General features: G+C 44.9%; 1 protein-coding gene across 1 annotated transcript in view; it reads right to left on the reverse strand.

Moving 5' to 3' along the window:
* Nucleotides 1-6,618: 6,618 nt before the first annotated feature.
* The window catches only part of LOC135261885 (ephrin-A4-like), a 33,964-nt gene continuing 25,023 nt past the window's right edge, over nt 6,619-15,559 (reverse strand). The window contains exon 4 of the mRNA XM_064348572.1: nt 6,619-8,794. Coding sequence (XP_064204642.1) covers nt 8,697-8,794 — 98 coding nt within the window. The 3' untranslated portion in view covers nt 6,619-8,696. The remainder of the gene's footprint in view (nt 8,795-15,559) is intronic.

The following is a 15,559-nucleotide window of genomic DNA, read 5'->3' on the forward strand; positions in this document are numbered from 1 at the left end:
GAATTAGAATGCTCAGTTAACAATTTTTGGTTTACAGTAATGACAAAATACAAAAAATGAAAAATAATGAAAATTCCAACAGGATACTGCATTTGTGTGTTTGTATATATATATATATATATATATATATATACATATATGGGTTTTACAAGGGTTCTTGAGTTCACAATGCAACTCAATTTTGCACGTGTGCACACACAAGCACACGCACATGGCTAATTCTTGGATCTTTACTTCAGTTCATTGGCTCTTTGTCTGATTCACTAACTTTGGGGCCAAAATGTCAGTCATCCATCACTCGTACGTGTTTACCAGTTGATACAGCTGAGTGGAATAGCAAACAACAACACAAGACATAATGCCTCCTGAAACAACGAACAACAAATAAAGATGTTGCATTTTACAAGATGACTTAAAAGCAAAAGTAAAAGAGCAAAATGCGTTCCGCAGTTTTCATGTCTGAATATGAATAATCTGCCACCAGCCATTCTGCATTGGCATTGCGCTGCTGGTGCCTCTATGTAGCTGTATACAGTATATATATGTATATGTGCCCACAATATTATTGGGTTATAATTAAGAAAGAACACACAAGAAGAGGAAGTACGCTTCATCAATCTTTCTTTTACTCAGGAATGGAGGTTCAACATGACAATGCGTGTACGTAGTGCCAAAAGGATAGAATAAACAGGTGTACTCTACAGGTGTGCTAACAATTGTGCAGGTGAGTAAAATGACATTACTCCAGCACAGCAACAAGCTATGTTGCTGCAGTACTCGTTGAACAATGATTGACATGAACAACATTGAACAGTGTTGTCTGATAGAAACCAACACAGCTCACGCTCCTGTTAACTTACCCTGAGGCCCTGTATTGAATATCAGTGAAATTATTCTTGGCCCTGAAGTACATTATCTGGCCGTCTACTATTTGATCTATCATTGGTTTGAAATTATGGCACCAAGCACATTAAGTTAATTATATTTTCACAGAACTGTGAATGGACAGCAGGTAGGCATAAGGAATCTTCTGTGTCATGAGGGATACCAAACACAGACTGCACTAGATGGGCAGTTTGTCTGGGATTTCCAGCTTCATTCTCAGTTACTTACACAGCCCTGACATAACATAATGCTCCCATTTGATAACAGAGCCTCTCATAGGAAGTATTGGAACTCTACAGTACAGTCTGTGACATACAGTGCAGACCACAGCAGCTGTGACTGCAGATCTAGAGCTCCTTTCCTGTGTACATAAACAGGGCTATAGCACTGACAATGCACTTATTCAGGAGATCAGAAGTGTTAAATCACTTGATGTGCCTTTTATTATCTTCTTCATCTGACACAGGCCTGCTTTTTCACACAGGTATATAACGCGGAGTGTCAGATTTGAAGCAAGAGAACACTGCATGTGACATCTAAAGCAGATGAACTGTACTATATATGACACCTGAAGCAGAGGAACTCTACTGTGTGTGATGCCTGAAGCTGGGGAACTCTACCGCATGTGAAATCTGAAGCAAGGGAACTGTACTTATGTGAACTTCAAAGCAGGGGATCTTCATGTATTGCAGCCATGAGCAAAGATGATGCTCAGATATCTCTTCTGACTTGGAATATAAATGGCCTTAAAAGTAAAATGGCTTACATCAGAGATCTACAGACAATTATAAAAAGGAAAGTAGACATTGTCTTTCTGCAGGAGACTCACATCGGACCAAAGGACACTGGTGTATTTGACAAGTTAGGAGAATGGTATGCCTTCTTCACAGTGCATGATCCAAGAAGGAAAGGAGTAGGCATCCTCATTAAAAAGGACATTGATTATGAGTTCATTGAGGACGATATACATACATTTGGAAGTTACAGTATAGTAAAATGTAAAATACGAGGCCAGCTGTACACCCTTGCGAATGTGTATAACCATCCATCAGAGAGAGATATTGTAGACACACTCTTGCCATACCTGCATGAGTGTGCTGAAGGAGAGTTGGTGATTGGAGGAGACTTCAACACTACTCTCAACCCGTACTTGGACAGGACACCTACAGAAACACAGGACCACCATGCCGCTTTGCGAGAATGTGTTGAGAAATTCACAGCATCCCTCAACCTTGTGGATGTCTGGAGAAGAATAAATCCAAAAAGAAAATTCACTTACTCTCAAAACAATAGCAAGTCCAGGTTAGATTACATTTTCATGCAGGAAGAGTCCATGTGGCGAGTTAAAACCTGCAAGATCCCTAACACTCAAAAGCGCTCAGACCATAAACCTCTCTGGCTCCAGTTTACCTCAACACTATCCAGCCATGGTCCCCATCCAGAAACTGATATGATAAAGAAAACATTTTTTTGAACCAGATTCTTGATTTTTCCTATGGCAATGACCGAATCAAAAGTGTTGACATCGCAATGGCTGCACATTCTCTCCCTAACCCAAAACACCCAGGACCTGATGGCATTCCAGCCTGTTTCTTTAAGAGTAACTATCCCCGTATGGTAAATTATTTCAAAGTTCAGTTTAACAAAATGCTTGATAACACAATGGATGCAGTTATTCTGATGTACTTCAATGGCTCAATCCCATTTTTGGATGACACCTCCTACCACTTCTTCAATGTTGACTATTTAGTCTTGGCTACAGTGCTGGCCAGACACCTGGAGAAGCATTTTAAAGATGTGACAGTGCAAGCAGACAAGCAAAAGAACGAAATCAAGGGTCTGATATTGATTCACCTTGAAAGAGAACAGAAGGTAAGGTGGCCTTTGCTGGAGGAGGCAATAAAAGCACTACAAGATCCCATTCTTGATTCCACCATCTTTGAAAAGCTGCTGAGAAGATCAGGCCAGAACCAGGACCAGGAATTCATACAGCTGCACCGTGGCTGTCCGCTCACCCCAGCCCTGCTCAAACTGTATGTTACATACTTCATTCTCAAAGTGCAAACAGATAAACTCTTCCCATCAGGCGTGACAGTCGGAATTCTCATCTGTGGTGAATCTGTCATGATGAGCCTTTCATTCAAAGCCAATGAAAAACTGATGGTAAAGCAGTCTTTCCTGGAGAAGACAAGAAGGGAAAGAAAATATCTCATTTCTGCCATCATTGACAAGCTGCAGGAAGAATCAAACCACGATGAGGACAAGGATGAGGATGAGCATGAGGACAAGGATGAGCATGAAGATGAGTACACGCATGAGGATGAGGAAGAGGACGAGCATGAGGATAAGGACCAGGACCCGGACAAGGAACACGTACAGCTGTGCAGTGAAAGTCCAGACACCCTAGTCCTTCTCACCCTGTGTGTTACACACTTGATGAGCAAAGTGCAAGCACATGGAAGATTCTTCCCAACAAGGCCGAAATTCAAAAATCTCACCAACTGTAAAACTGTAATGATCAGCGTTTCATTCAAATAAATTAAATGTAGCAGCTGACAAATGTTTTCCCAGAATGTCCAGACAGTAGTAAAACAGCAAAAAGGACTGCATATATGACAAAGTTGGGGTTAAAATGTTTGACAATAATTCTGGTGCATGCTCAGTCCTTTCCTTTTGGGAAGAGCCATGGCAGTTGCGGTTTTGGGTTACTTTCTAGTATAGTAGGAAATAGAGAAATTTGCAATTGTAATTTTTACATTGTTCGGTCAATATAAATGCTATTACACATTATGCCTTAACGGTGATTTTGAAATATGAAAAGTAAAAGATAATTGATTAATTGATGAGTTGGTTTGGCTGGAGGGAGGAGCTACCAGTACCAGTACTGTAGTAGCTCTGATCCCTGGCCCAAGTTAGTCTGTGGTGGGATCTCAGTGGAAAAGGTCATAGGTTATACAACAACTGAATTGTAAGTTATCAAGAATTTAAGTGTTCTTGAAAGTATTTGCAACCTGAAATCTTTTGTTGTTTTTTTGTTTTTTGTTAGTTTGTGTATGTCTATATGTTTCCGGGATAAGATGACATATCTCTGCTCTGCCCACTGTAAATAAATTCCAACACCGTTTTTTTGGGGGGAAAGCATCAACTTTTAAAATCAACTTCCTCTGCCTCTTATTTGGCAATGTTTACCCTCACTCGGGTATGGGCCTGACAGGGTTAAAATATATATATGCGTGTGTGTGTATTTTTACTAACATAACTAATCAATATTATCCATAGTTCATGGTTACTGAATAATAACATTGTAGTTTAGAAGGGAGGGGGCCTGTACTGGAGAAGGAGTTTGGCCCAAGCTTACTCTCTAAAACAAAAATCTAAACTTATTGACCTTATCTGGGTATCCAGTAAAATGTAATAAGTAGTGATTTGCTAATGCTGTAACTATATACAATAATTAAAGATGAGGCCGGTCGAGCCATCTTAAATGAGTGAGACCTGACATGTTAACCTTTTATTGATTGTAAAGCCTATATTCATTATATTCATATGTGTTAAAAGGGAGATGTTGGAGTTAAAATGTTACATTTTATATATGTGTGTATTTTTCGTAACGTAATTAATTAATATTAATCAATATTATCCATTGTTCCTAATTAATAATATTGTTGTTCAGATGGGAGGGGAAGCATAAAATCTGACCATGTTGACCTTATTTAGGAGAACAGCAAACATAATGAATGATGATTGGCTGAGCTGAATGCAAACACAGAATGATGTAACATGACTGTTATAAATGCCCAGAGAGACTGTACAACTCTGTGGAATTTGGACATGCATCTTTGTTGTGTGAACTGATTCCCCTTCTGTGGAATAAAGAATACTGATTATTTACAGTTCCTGCATCTTTCTCACAACTCTTGGAGTCTTACAAAAAGCAATACTGAGGAGAATGAATTGGGCAAAAAATTATTTGTCTGATTTCTTTACTATTATTTATTATTATTTGGCTTTCTATTTCTGTACAGATTTATTCATAAAGAGATGGTTTAAAAAACTCACAAATTCTTGAAGTGATGGTTAAAAAAAACTCTTGTCATTTTTTATAATTTCCTAACAAGTCATTGATTGCACATGAAAAAATCATCATTGGGAATGTATTGATTACTTCTACATTGATTACTTCTACATGCTCAAACTTACACATGAAAATACTCATCATTGGGAACATATACAGTGAAGGTAATGTGGGAGACAAATTGATTTTGTTGTTAATGAATGAATCTCAGAATTGATTACTTCTACATGCTCACACTGCTCATTCAACACCTGTCATACCCCCTCCCATGACCTGGTTCCCCCACTTAGCCACCACTTCTGGATGAGAGATAGAAACCACCTGTTAGCTCTGTTATGTCTATCTTCAGAAATATAGTGCCAAATATAATATTGATATGTATATCAATAATAATATATTTCTTATTCCCCCTCCCCACCATTTGTGTATTGTGTAATATGCAGGAGGGTCAATGGCAGATACTTCTTTATAGACTTGATTAAATGAAAGCAAAAGCATGATTAAACGTGTGTGTGTGTGTGTGTGTGTGTGTATGAACATCGAATATTGGTCTGTAACGCTGCCATTAAAAAATGGTGAGGCACCATTTAGAGGCCAGCACTGAACTGCAGGCTGTATGAAGATACAATGTGGAAGTGTGCACTTCCTGGGTTTACAGCTGGAGGTCTGTGGTCCACAGGGGGTTTGCAAAGGTACCACCTCTGGTCTGAGATCACACCCTCTACTCCGCCTTTGAGCCTGGGTGGGGGTCCATGGATCAGAAATGGTTGAAAATCCCCAATGTACACAGTATGCTATCATAATGTTTTCCAGCCGGGCTAGATTTTCCCTGCAGACCAAAAAAAAGTGACAGAAAGTAGGATATACTCCCCAAAGACTTGAGGATCAGTATTCATATGTGTCAACTGGCACATGTGCGCATAGCACTGATGAGTCAAATTCATATGGAGTATGTGACATGTTCTAATCACCCCATTTTCACCTGGTCACTTCAAATGACTTTTATCTAGATTGAATCTGAATAAGACTTAAACACATTGCATTTACACTTGATAGTCAGATGCATCTTTGGTTAGCCAAATTGAAATCCGATTGCTGTCTGCATGTAAAATGCAAAACCTGAACAACCCACTTCCTGTTTTCTTCCGCCTCTCGAAGAACAAAGATTTTAGCCGCTTCCAAAACAGCAAGTTTTATGGCATTTTTCAGTTTCTTGAAATTAAGGAGAGATGTCATATCCGACAGACAACATACAACAGAATATGGCTGTCCTCCCTGGTTGCAGCCATAGCAAAGTTTGATTTCTGTAACCACTCTTAGGTTTGTTCTGAACAGAATTATCCTTCCATATTGCTATTAAGAATAGTTTCAAGCAATGCATCTTGAGAGAATTCACATGTGCATTTTGATGTGGATAACCCCGGTCAGAATATAATCCAGATGCTCAAGATGCATAAAACGACCAGGTGTAAATGACACAGAACCAGTCATATGTATTACTGTACATGTCCCATGTTCCCCAAGGCCCCAAAGCCACAGACATACGTGTTACATGGATGACATGCAGTCCTGTGCTGTTAGGGCATGTTTGGCATCTATACACTTGGACATGTCTTTGTAACAAAGAGATCAGCTCAAACACATTAAAGCACACACTCTTACAACAACCACGTTTATTGATTACATTCACCTCACTGAAAAGAAGGAACCTGATTGCAAATCTTCACAGAAGACAAAAAGTTCTTCACTAAAATGTGAAAAGAAAGTACAAAAATTTTTTTCCCCCACACATATACACACACATCTTTTTTCTCCAACAAACTTTTCAAAACCTACTCAAAACGCAATTGTGCGGTGGTGACGTGGTTTTACAGTTGGTGATCAAACCAGATAAAAGTGGATTTGTTCCAGAAGAGACCATACTGGGTCCTGCAAGCTTGGGAGTTCCTCAGTCACCCATTAGGATGAACCAAGAGAGGTGTAGACATACAGCAGTAAGTATCTGTGCACACATATGCTCTAGATGGAAGTTTGATCCTGGTGGATACATGTAGCCTCACAGGACTTGCATTTTCCATTCAGTTGTACAGTAGCTTGTGATGTCTACTGTAAGGACACGGTCTATCAATCAAAAAGGCGCCGATGGACCCTTCATGGCCGCAGTCCCAATTCTCTTATCTAAACATCTGCAGGTTATCACTGTCCACAAAATAGAGAATGTACAAACAAGAGCAGAGAATCAGCTCAGTACAAGCGCTACAGTTTCTTTCACATATTTCCTTATGAAAGCCTTTGCCGCCATCTAGAGGAAAAACCAAGGTACGGCACTGTCACCACTTGCTTAAACTGCAACCCTTCATCCAATGAAAGCTTTGCATTCCAAGAATCCTTCTGATATGTGTCGACCATTGGAGGAGTCCAACACTGAGGCAGGCCCCAGAAAATCCAGAGTTATGTCATGGAATGCACTTCGAATAGGTTCATACACATCCTATACTCCAAACCTAACCAGTCCAGTAGAGCACACACCCAGTTAAACAGGTTTTGTGAATTTCCACATCCTTAACGAGCACGCATCTGACTGTTCAAGTTATGTGCAGTTACACAGAATTGCCCTGTCTTACACCCACAAGTCCTCACCTGTTGAAACAATAACCCAAATTCCGCTCTGCTGAACAGGTTCTGCACACATGGTAGGGCTTTTGGTCCGCTTCTGACCTCAACGGTTCTGCTCGGCGTGAACAAGCCTCGGCCTGGTTCAGTTGCCGTTGCACAGGCTAACGCAGTTTACTTCAGCCCACTCTGGGTTGGAAGGAGAGACATCAGGGGGAGGGGAGGGAGAGGCAAGTGAGGAGGGTGAACGGAAATGAAGTCGTGGAATGAAAAAGGCCAAGGAAGGCCGCGATTCACGACCGGTGTTCCTCAGAGCGGAGAAGCCCAGTCGAGAGGAGACGGAAGGCTAACACATCGCGAAGGAATGAGAACGAGAGCGTGAGAGGGGCTGGAAAAAGAGAGAGGGATTAATTATGCTTGAGGGAAGGGTGGAAATGGACTGAGAAAGAGGGAGGGATGAGAGGTTTTCCCACCCTAGGAGTCACCCGGTGCGCAACCCTGCACATAATGCTGAAGTGCAACGTCCACAGGTGCCGTCAGATTACAGAAGCCCTGAAAAACAACAGCGCGTGTTCACTGTAGACGGAGTAATCTTCTTTCTCAATAACAACAAAAAAAACATCCAGAATCAGTTTACCTGTCCTTTTCCCCCCCAAATACTTATGAGCAAGGAGCCGAAACAGATCCAGGGTCAGTCCTTAGCGCGTACACCATTCAGTGTGTACTACCGTGTGTGTGTGTATGTGCGCGAGTGCGAGATTCTGCTCACAAACGATGAATAGGTGCCAAACATTTTAGACACGCTGTCTGTAAAATGATTTATGTATATGATGTTTCGCTCAAAAAAAGAGGTGGATCCTTTAATTGTGATTGGTTAATGGACATTCCTTATACTTCTCTCTCTGGCGGGAGGTGTGCAGACACTGCAGGTGCCGACCTGGACCATGGTCGCGAGGCGTCGATGCATCCGAGTGATTTTTTCTTCTCAGTGATCAAAGGGCCAGGAGAGACTGTGGGGATGCTGCATTTGGTCCCCGCTGGCAACCCAGCGCAGAAAATCCACCACTTTGGAGGGTTTTTTTTTTTCCTTTTTTTTTTTTTTTTTACAGGCGATGGCGGTGGTTCAGACGGAGGAGTGAAGGAAGAGAGGGATGAGGAGGAGGAGGGAGAGTTGAGGCCTCGCTGCTGATGCTCCGACGGCACCGTGCGGAGCTGGAGTACCTGAGGAAGAGGAGAGGGGAGGAGGGGAGGGAGAGGGGGAGAGATCAGAGTTAAGGCATGGGTACAGCAGTGTTAAAACTGGCCATTAAAAAAACAACACTTCTCCAAAAAAGAGAGGTGGAGGTACACATGGATATTGGAGAATGATACAGAGCTGACTGATAAAGACAAAGAGACAGACAGACAGACAGATAGACAGACAGACAGTCAGAGACAGTCACACAGACAGAGAGACAGACAGACAGAGTAAATTACACAAAATATACCCCTTGCACCATTTTGATCCTGCCATCGGAGAAACAAGGAAGTAAAGTCAGAGATTTAACTTTTAAAAATACCGGTTCAGTCGGTAAATGCCTGTCTATGACTGAGTGGCTATTCTAATTTTTTTTTTTTTTTTAAAGTTGTGTAAGTCACTCTGGATAAGAGCGTCTCCTAAATGCCTGTAATGTTCTTAAAACCAGTCAGCCAGGTCGCAGACATTTCAACCGCCCCGGCCGGGGTTGGGGGGGGCGGGGGGGTTCTCGTCGCCGTTTGAGGGTTTTCTCGGTTTTTTTTTTTACCTCTTGTACCTGCTATTTGGGGGGGTCAGGCCTGGTGTTTGCTGTGTTTTCTCTTTTTTGCTCTGTCTCTTGCCTTGCTACTCTGTAAAGTGTCTTTGTGACAGTTCTCTGCAAAAAGCGCAATACAAATATAACTGAATTGAATTTAATTGTGTTCCAGAGGGCCAGCATTGTAACTAAATTTTCCCATCGTCGCTTATGAGCACCAGCGCGCTCATTAGGGGTGTAAACCTCGTGCTTCACCGCGATGAGTTACGATTTGAATTCTTGGGGCGACGGTTCAACATTTGGCTATGTTGTCCATTTTTGCTATGCTACGATCATAAAGACAAGACATCAAAATTAACCTGAGAACAAAGCTTACTGACATCACGTTTAACAGAAGGGAAAATAGCCCTAGCATGAGTGATGATGGAGACAAGCGGGGAAACCCAAACGATGAAGTTGGCACTGTTGCTAGAGAGCAAACTGCCGCAAGCTTATGGACATTTAAATAAATACACTGCTATGATTAATAATGACGCGGATCAATTGTTCCGCGTTGCATCGATTGGATCGTACTGTTGCACTTTGAACTGCAGCGTCTTGCTAATTCATAAGACACAAAGGCGATTTTTTAAATGCTTTTATATATTCATATGTGGCCACTTACCAGACCAAGTGTAATTTCATCGAAATAACTTCAGCCATAAAATGTGAAAATTGCTCAGATTTCATTTAATAGCTGATCACAGCACAATAAAACGACTATAAAAAAATGAACTCGAATCATGAAGATACTTAAGAGGTTTGAAAGATTTTTCATACAGTGTTCCAAGGATAAAATGTGTATGAGCAATCAATGCCAGACAAAAGACGCACGGGCTGTGACAGAGATCGAGTATTCGAACGGCTTTGATTGACAGCTCTGCCAAACGAAAAGCATTTTTATCCGCGTGCGACTGGCGCAAACGACAGATCGTTATCTCTGAAGTGCATATGCCGAAGTATCTCTTTTCTTTCTCCCCCGAGATTGCACCTTTGAATGTTTTGGCAAGAGCGTAATTTAAAAATTGAAAAAAAAAATTTAATTACATTAAAATTAGTCCTGGACTGTAAGAAATGCCAGCTTTCAACCAAAAACAGCAACAAGGAAAATTATTTTTTAAAAACACTGATCTGAAAGAGCGAGTGAGGCAACGAGCAAGATAGAAAGAGAAAGAAAAAGAAAGGGAAAAGAGAAAGAGAGAAAAAGTGAGAGAGCAAGGGAGGGAGAGAGTGGGAGCGAGGGGAGGGTTTTATGCGGGAAGTAACGCCGGGGGGTCGACACAAAGAGATGAGAAGAGAGAGAGAGTGACAGAGCGAAACAGAGGGAGGGAGAGAAGAAAGACGGAGAAAGGAAGGGTGGAGGAGAGGGAGAGAAACGGAGGGAGACGGGCTGAGAGAAGATCAGACGGAAAGGGAAGGGGGGGAAGGGTGGAGGAGAGACGGAGAGGGAGGGGTGTTTGCGTCTGGGTGTCGCCCACGCTGCGGGGGGGAGGTGGGGGCAGACGTAAAGAAAATAACGGAAGGAGCAGGGGGGCAGACGAGGGGGGGGGGGGCAGACGGAGACGGCGAAAGCGCGGTAATCGCCGAAACCGCCGCTAGCGGCCGCACGAGGCCGCGCCGGGACCTCCGCGGCCATTTAAGACCCGCCAACTCGTCCCGCCGGGAACAATACGCCCAGAACATTACACTACACTTCCTGTGTGTGTGTGAGTGTGGAATAATACGCCCAGAACATTACACTACACTTCCTGTGTGTGTGTGAGTGTGGAATAATACGCCCAGAACATTACACTACACTTCCTGTGTGTGTGTGAGTGTGGAATAATACGCCCAGAACATTACACTACACTTCCTGTGTGTGTGTGTGTGTGTGTGTGAGTGTGAGTGTGTGCGTGTGTGTGTGTGTGTGTGTGGAATAATACGCCCAGAACATTACACTACACTTCCTGTGTGTGTGTGTGTGTGTGTGTGTGTGTGGAATAATACACCCAGAACATTACAGTACACTTCCTGTTTGTGTGTGTGAGTGTGGAATAATACGCCCAGAACATTACACTACACTTCCTGTGTTTGTGTGTGTGTGTGTGTGTGTGTGGAATAATACACCCAGAACATTACACTACACTTTCTGTGTGTGTGTGTGAGTGTGGAATAATACACCCAGAACATTACACTACACTTCCTGTGTTTGTGTGTGTGTGTGTGTGTGTGTGGAATAATACACCCAGAACATTACACTACACTTCCTGTGTGTGTGTGAGTGTGTGGAATAATACGTCCAGAACATTACACTACACTTCCTGTGTGTGTGTGTGTGTGTGTGTGTGGAATAATACGCCCAGAACATTACACTACACTTCCTGTGTGTGTGTGTGTGTGTGGAATAATACGCCCAGAACATTACACTACACTTCCTGTGTGTGTGTGAGTGTGTGGAATAATACACCCAGAACATTACAGTACACTTCCTGTGTGTGTGTGTGTGTGTGTGAGTGTGGAATAATATGCCCAGAACATTACACTACACTTCCTGTGTGTGTGTGTGTGTGTGTGTGTTGTGTGTGGAATGATGATGATTACAGTACCTTCCTGTGTGTGTGTGTGAGTGTGGTATGAGATGCTACTGTGTGTTGTGTGTGTGTGTGTGTGTAGTGAGTGAATATCGTGTCATTGAATGTGTGTGTGGAGGGGGAAGGGGTGTATTTTGCATTAATGGAGCTTGCGGAGTATCGATCCAATCTGGCGAGGACTCCAGATTTCCACAGCCCCTGGTCCGAGGGGCGGCCGACCCAGAACAACCTCTTCCGCGCTTGCGTGATATGATTCCCGCGAGAAGTCCAGCCCCTCGTGCTGATCGACGAGGAGTTCACCCGCCTTCACTACGGCTTCCGTGATGCTCGGTTGCAGATCGATAACCGCGGCTCGGAGAGCGCCGCGTGCATTTCAAACGAAAACGAAGAGGGGGGGGGGGGGCGAACGAACGAGCGAACGAACACGGCCACCCCTCGACAGACGAACGCATGAGCGTGTTTATGCGGGCGTACGGTGCACGTCGTTGTTGTCTCATCCTTATTTTCATTTTTTTTTTTTATCGCTGGGGGAGGAGGCGGGTTTCCTGGAAATTACAGGAGCTGATTTGAGCTCGAGGCCGGGAGCTGGATTCGAACGGGCAGCTCGCCGCGGCTGATAATTACATTACGTGGGAGAGAGGGAGAGAGAGAAAGAGAGAGAGAGGAGAGAGGGGGAGAGAGAGGAGAGAGAGAGAGAGGGGGAGAGAGAGAGAGAGAGAGGAGGAGAGAGACGAGAGAGAGAGGAGAGAGGAGAAGAGGGGAGAGAGAGAGAGAAGAGGGGGAGGGGAGGAGGAGGGAGAAAAGAAAAAGAGGGAGGAGAAGAAGGAGAAAAGAGAGAAGAGAGAGAGAGAGAGAGAGGAGAGGAGAAGGGGGAGAGGGAAGGGGAAGAGGAGAGGAGATGTTTTTGAACTTTGTCGGCTACACCGTCGGCAGGGATAGTAAAACACAAGGACACACAACGCAGCCTTCAAAGGAGGTAACACAAGCTAAAAGGAAACACTAAAAACAAGAACAAAAAAAAAACAAGTTTCTCGCATCCCACCCTGGACCCGCAGTGCACATGCCTCAGGGGTCGTTGCCCCCCCCCGCACCCCGCACCCCCCCTTCACGGTTTCCCGCTAACTTTGTGTATCTAATACACGCAAAAGCTCTTCTCTGAAATGTTGCATTAGTAGCTTCAGGGATTGATGTCACGCCCGAATTCGTTTATCAAAACTAGAAGTGCGGGAGGACTGAATTCCCCGAAATGTCCCCCCCGCGGAAACCGTCGTGAATAACCGGTCTCGTTCCGCGGACGTCCCGAGAACACAACGGTGCGATTTCACTAAACGCGCTCGAGGATAGTGACACTTCCGCATAAAACACACAGCACAGGGAAGCACTCCGTATTCAGCTACGTAGGAGATTTCGCAAAACGATCATAAAATATGCCACACAGCGTAAATAGCAGACCACAAAACTCAACTCTATCGTCGCACCATCACTCAATCTTATTATCGCGTTCTGCAGTTTGAAGTGTAACGTTCTGTCATTTTTAAGGAGAGTCATTGAACGACGACGTAAGAGTAAAAGTTGTGTAATGTTGTACGTGATGAGTCACAGCACAAACCGCGCCGAACCGAACGTCCACGCCCGTCCGCAGGGTCGTTTCGCGAAGTTCGGCCACGCAAGTGCGACGTTCCGCAGCACCGCGCCGGATCGGACCGGTGCGCCATGGCGACGCGCCCCCCCCCCCCCCTCCTCCCCCCGCCACCACCCCCCAGCCACACCAAGCCGCCATCTTAGCGCGCAAACGCACGAAGGAGACGGAAGGAAGAAAACACGCAAAAAAGACGACGAGGTGGGGGAGAGAAAAAAAGGGACGCTGAGCCGGTTTGGCTAGCGGTCCGTCGCTAGGGTTCCGCTACGGCTGGAGCCCAAAAACCAAACGATTCGTAAAAAGAAAAGAATGGAAAAACAAAACGACGCGGGCCGGTTCGGGAGAGGACGAGAGGCGGGAGGAGAGGAAGGGAGCGAGGAGGCGACGCGAAAAAACGACGGAGAAAAGTGAGAGCGAGGGAGGAGGGACAGAGAGAGACAGAGAGAGAGAGAGACAGAGGGGGGAGGGGGGAACAATTAGAGAGAAGGTAGAAATGGCTGTAATGGTTTCTCACAGCAGGGGGCGGAGGTGGAGGGTAAGAGAAAAAGACAGTAAGGCGAACATTTTCGCCAGTTTCGCCCCGAAAAACGGGGGAGGGGGGCGGGGCGGAGGGGAAGGGAAAACCGCAGGAGGGAAGCAACATTTCGGGGATGACATCGCTCATCCCGCCTCGCAGAAAAATCAAATCACAGCTGGTTTCGTTTTTTTTAACCCCTCTGAAAGTGGGCTCAGTCGAAGAAAGGGGAGAAAGAAAGGCAAAGAACATTCCAGAAGGAAATTTGGAGGGGGGGGAGAAAAAGTATCAGGCAGAACAGAACAGACACGGGCTCCGTTTCCCCAGAAACGCAAGGACTAACGAAGGTCGAGGTCGCGCGCTCTGGATTCCCCCATGGCAGAAACTGACAACCCCCCCCCCCCCCCCCCACCCCCTCCCCACCGCGCTCCCCGATTTGAGAAATCTCCCCGTTTTGGGTTTCATCAGAGCCCAAATGTGTTTATTCGCAAACTCATTTGAACTAAACCGCTCGACTGGACCCCATTCAGCCACAGCAGGCACCAAGCTAACAAGGCGTCGTCCTGACATCCCTCGCGACCTCTCCGCCAGAGGTTTCCCCTCTCAACGGGACTCCCAAAAATAAAGGAAACGCGCAGATAGAGCAGAGCGTGAGCTCGGCGTAACCGCGGACGACGGGGATCTGCTGTCCGTTCTCGAAGGACGCCTTAAAACAAAAGAACAGACCGATTCAACCGTGTACTGGCCCTCTTTCATAACAGAGAGAGAGAGAGAGGGAGGGAGGGAGAGAGAGATAGAGAGACAGAGAGAGAGAGAGAGACAGAGAGAGAGAGGGAGAGAGCGAGGGAGAGGGGAGGGGGAGAGAGAGAGAGAGAGAGAGGAGAGAGGGAGAGGAGAGGGAGAGAGAGAGAAAGCAAGAGAGGGAGAGAGGAGGGAGAGAGAGAGAGAGGGAGAGAGAGGGAGAGAGAGAGGGGGAAGAGAGAGAGATAGACAGAGACAGAGGGAGAGAGTGGGAGAAAGAGAGATAGACAGGGAGAGAGAGCGACAGAGAGAGAGGGAGGTAGAAAGAGATAGACAGAGAGAGAGAGTGGGAGAGAGAGAGCGAGAGAGAGAGAGGACGGGTGAGCAGGACAGAGGAAACCACAGTAGATGGAAGATTAGTTTTGCTCTGGTAGGGACAGACGACAAAAAGAAAGGGGGAAGGGAAGAAAAGATGAAACGGAGAGAGGGGGAGATTAGTGCCACTACAGGAAAGACAGAACACTAGAAAAGGAGGAGTGGAAAGAGGGAGGCAGAGGGGAAGGGATTAGTTTTTGCTTTGAAAAAAACGAGGGATTGTAGGACAGAGGACGGGTGAGCTAAAGAAGAGAAAGAGAGGGAGGAATGTAGAAAAGCTGTGGCAGACTGGAAATATAGCCCTTACAGCCTTCCATGTGTTCTTAATTTTTTGTT

This window comes from Anguilla rostrata, chromosome 8, assembly GCF_018555375.3.
Source record: "Anguilla rostrata isolate EN2019 chromosome 8, ASM1855537v3, whole genome shotgun sequence".
In the NCBI taxonomy this organism is placed as follows: domain Eukaryota; kingdom Metazoa; phylum Chordata; class Actinopteri; order Anguilliformes; family Anguillidae; genus Anguilla; species Anguilla rostrata.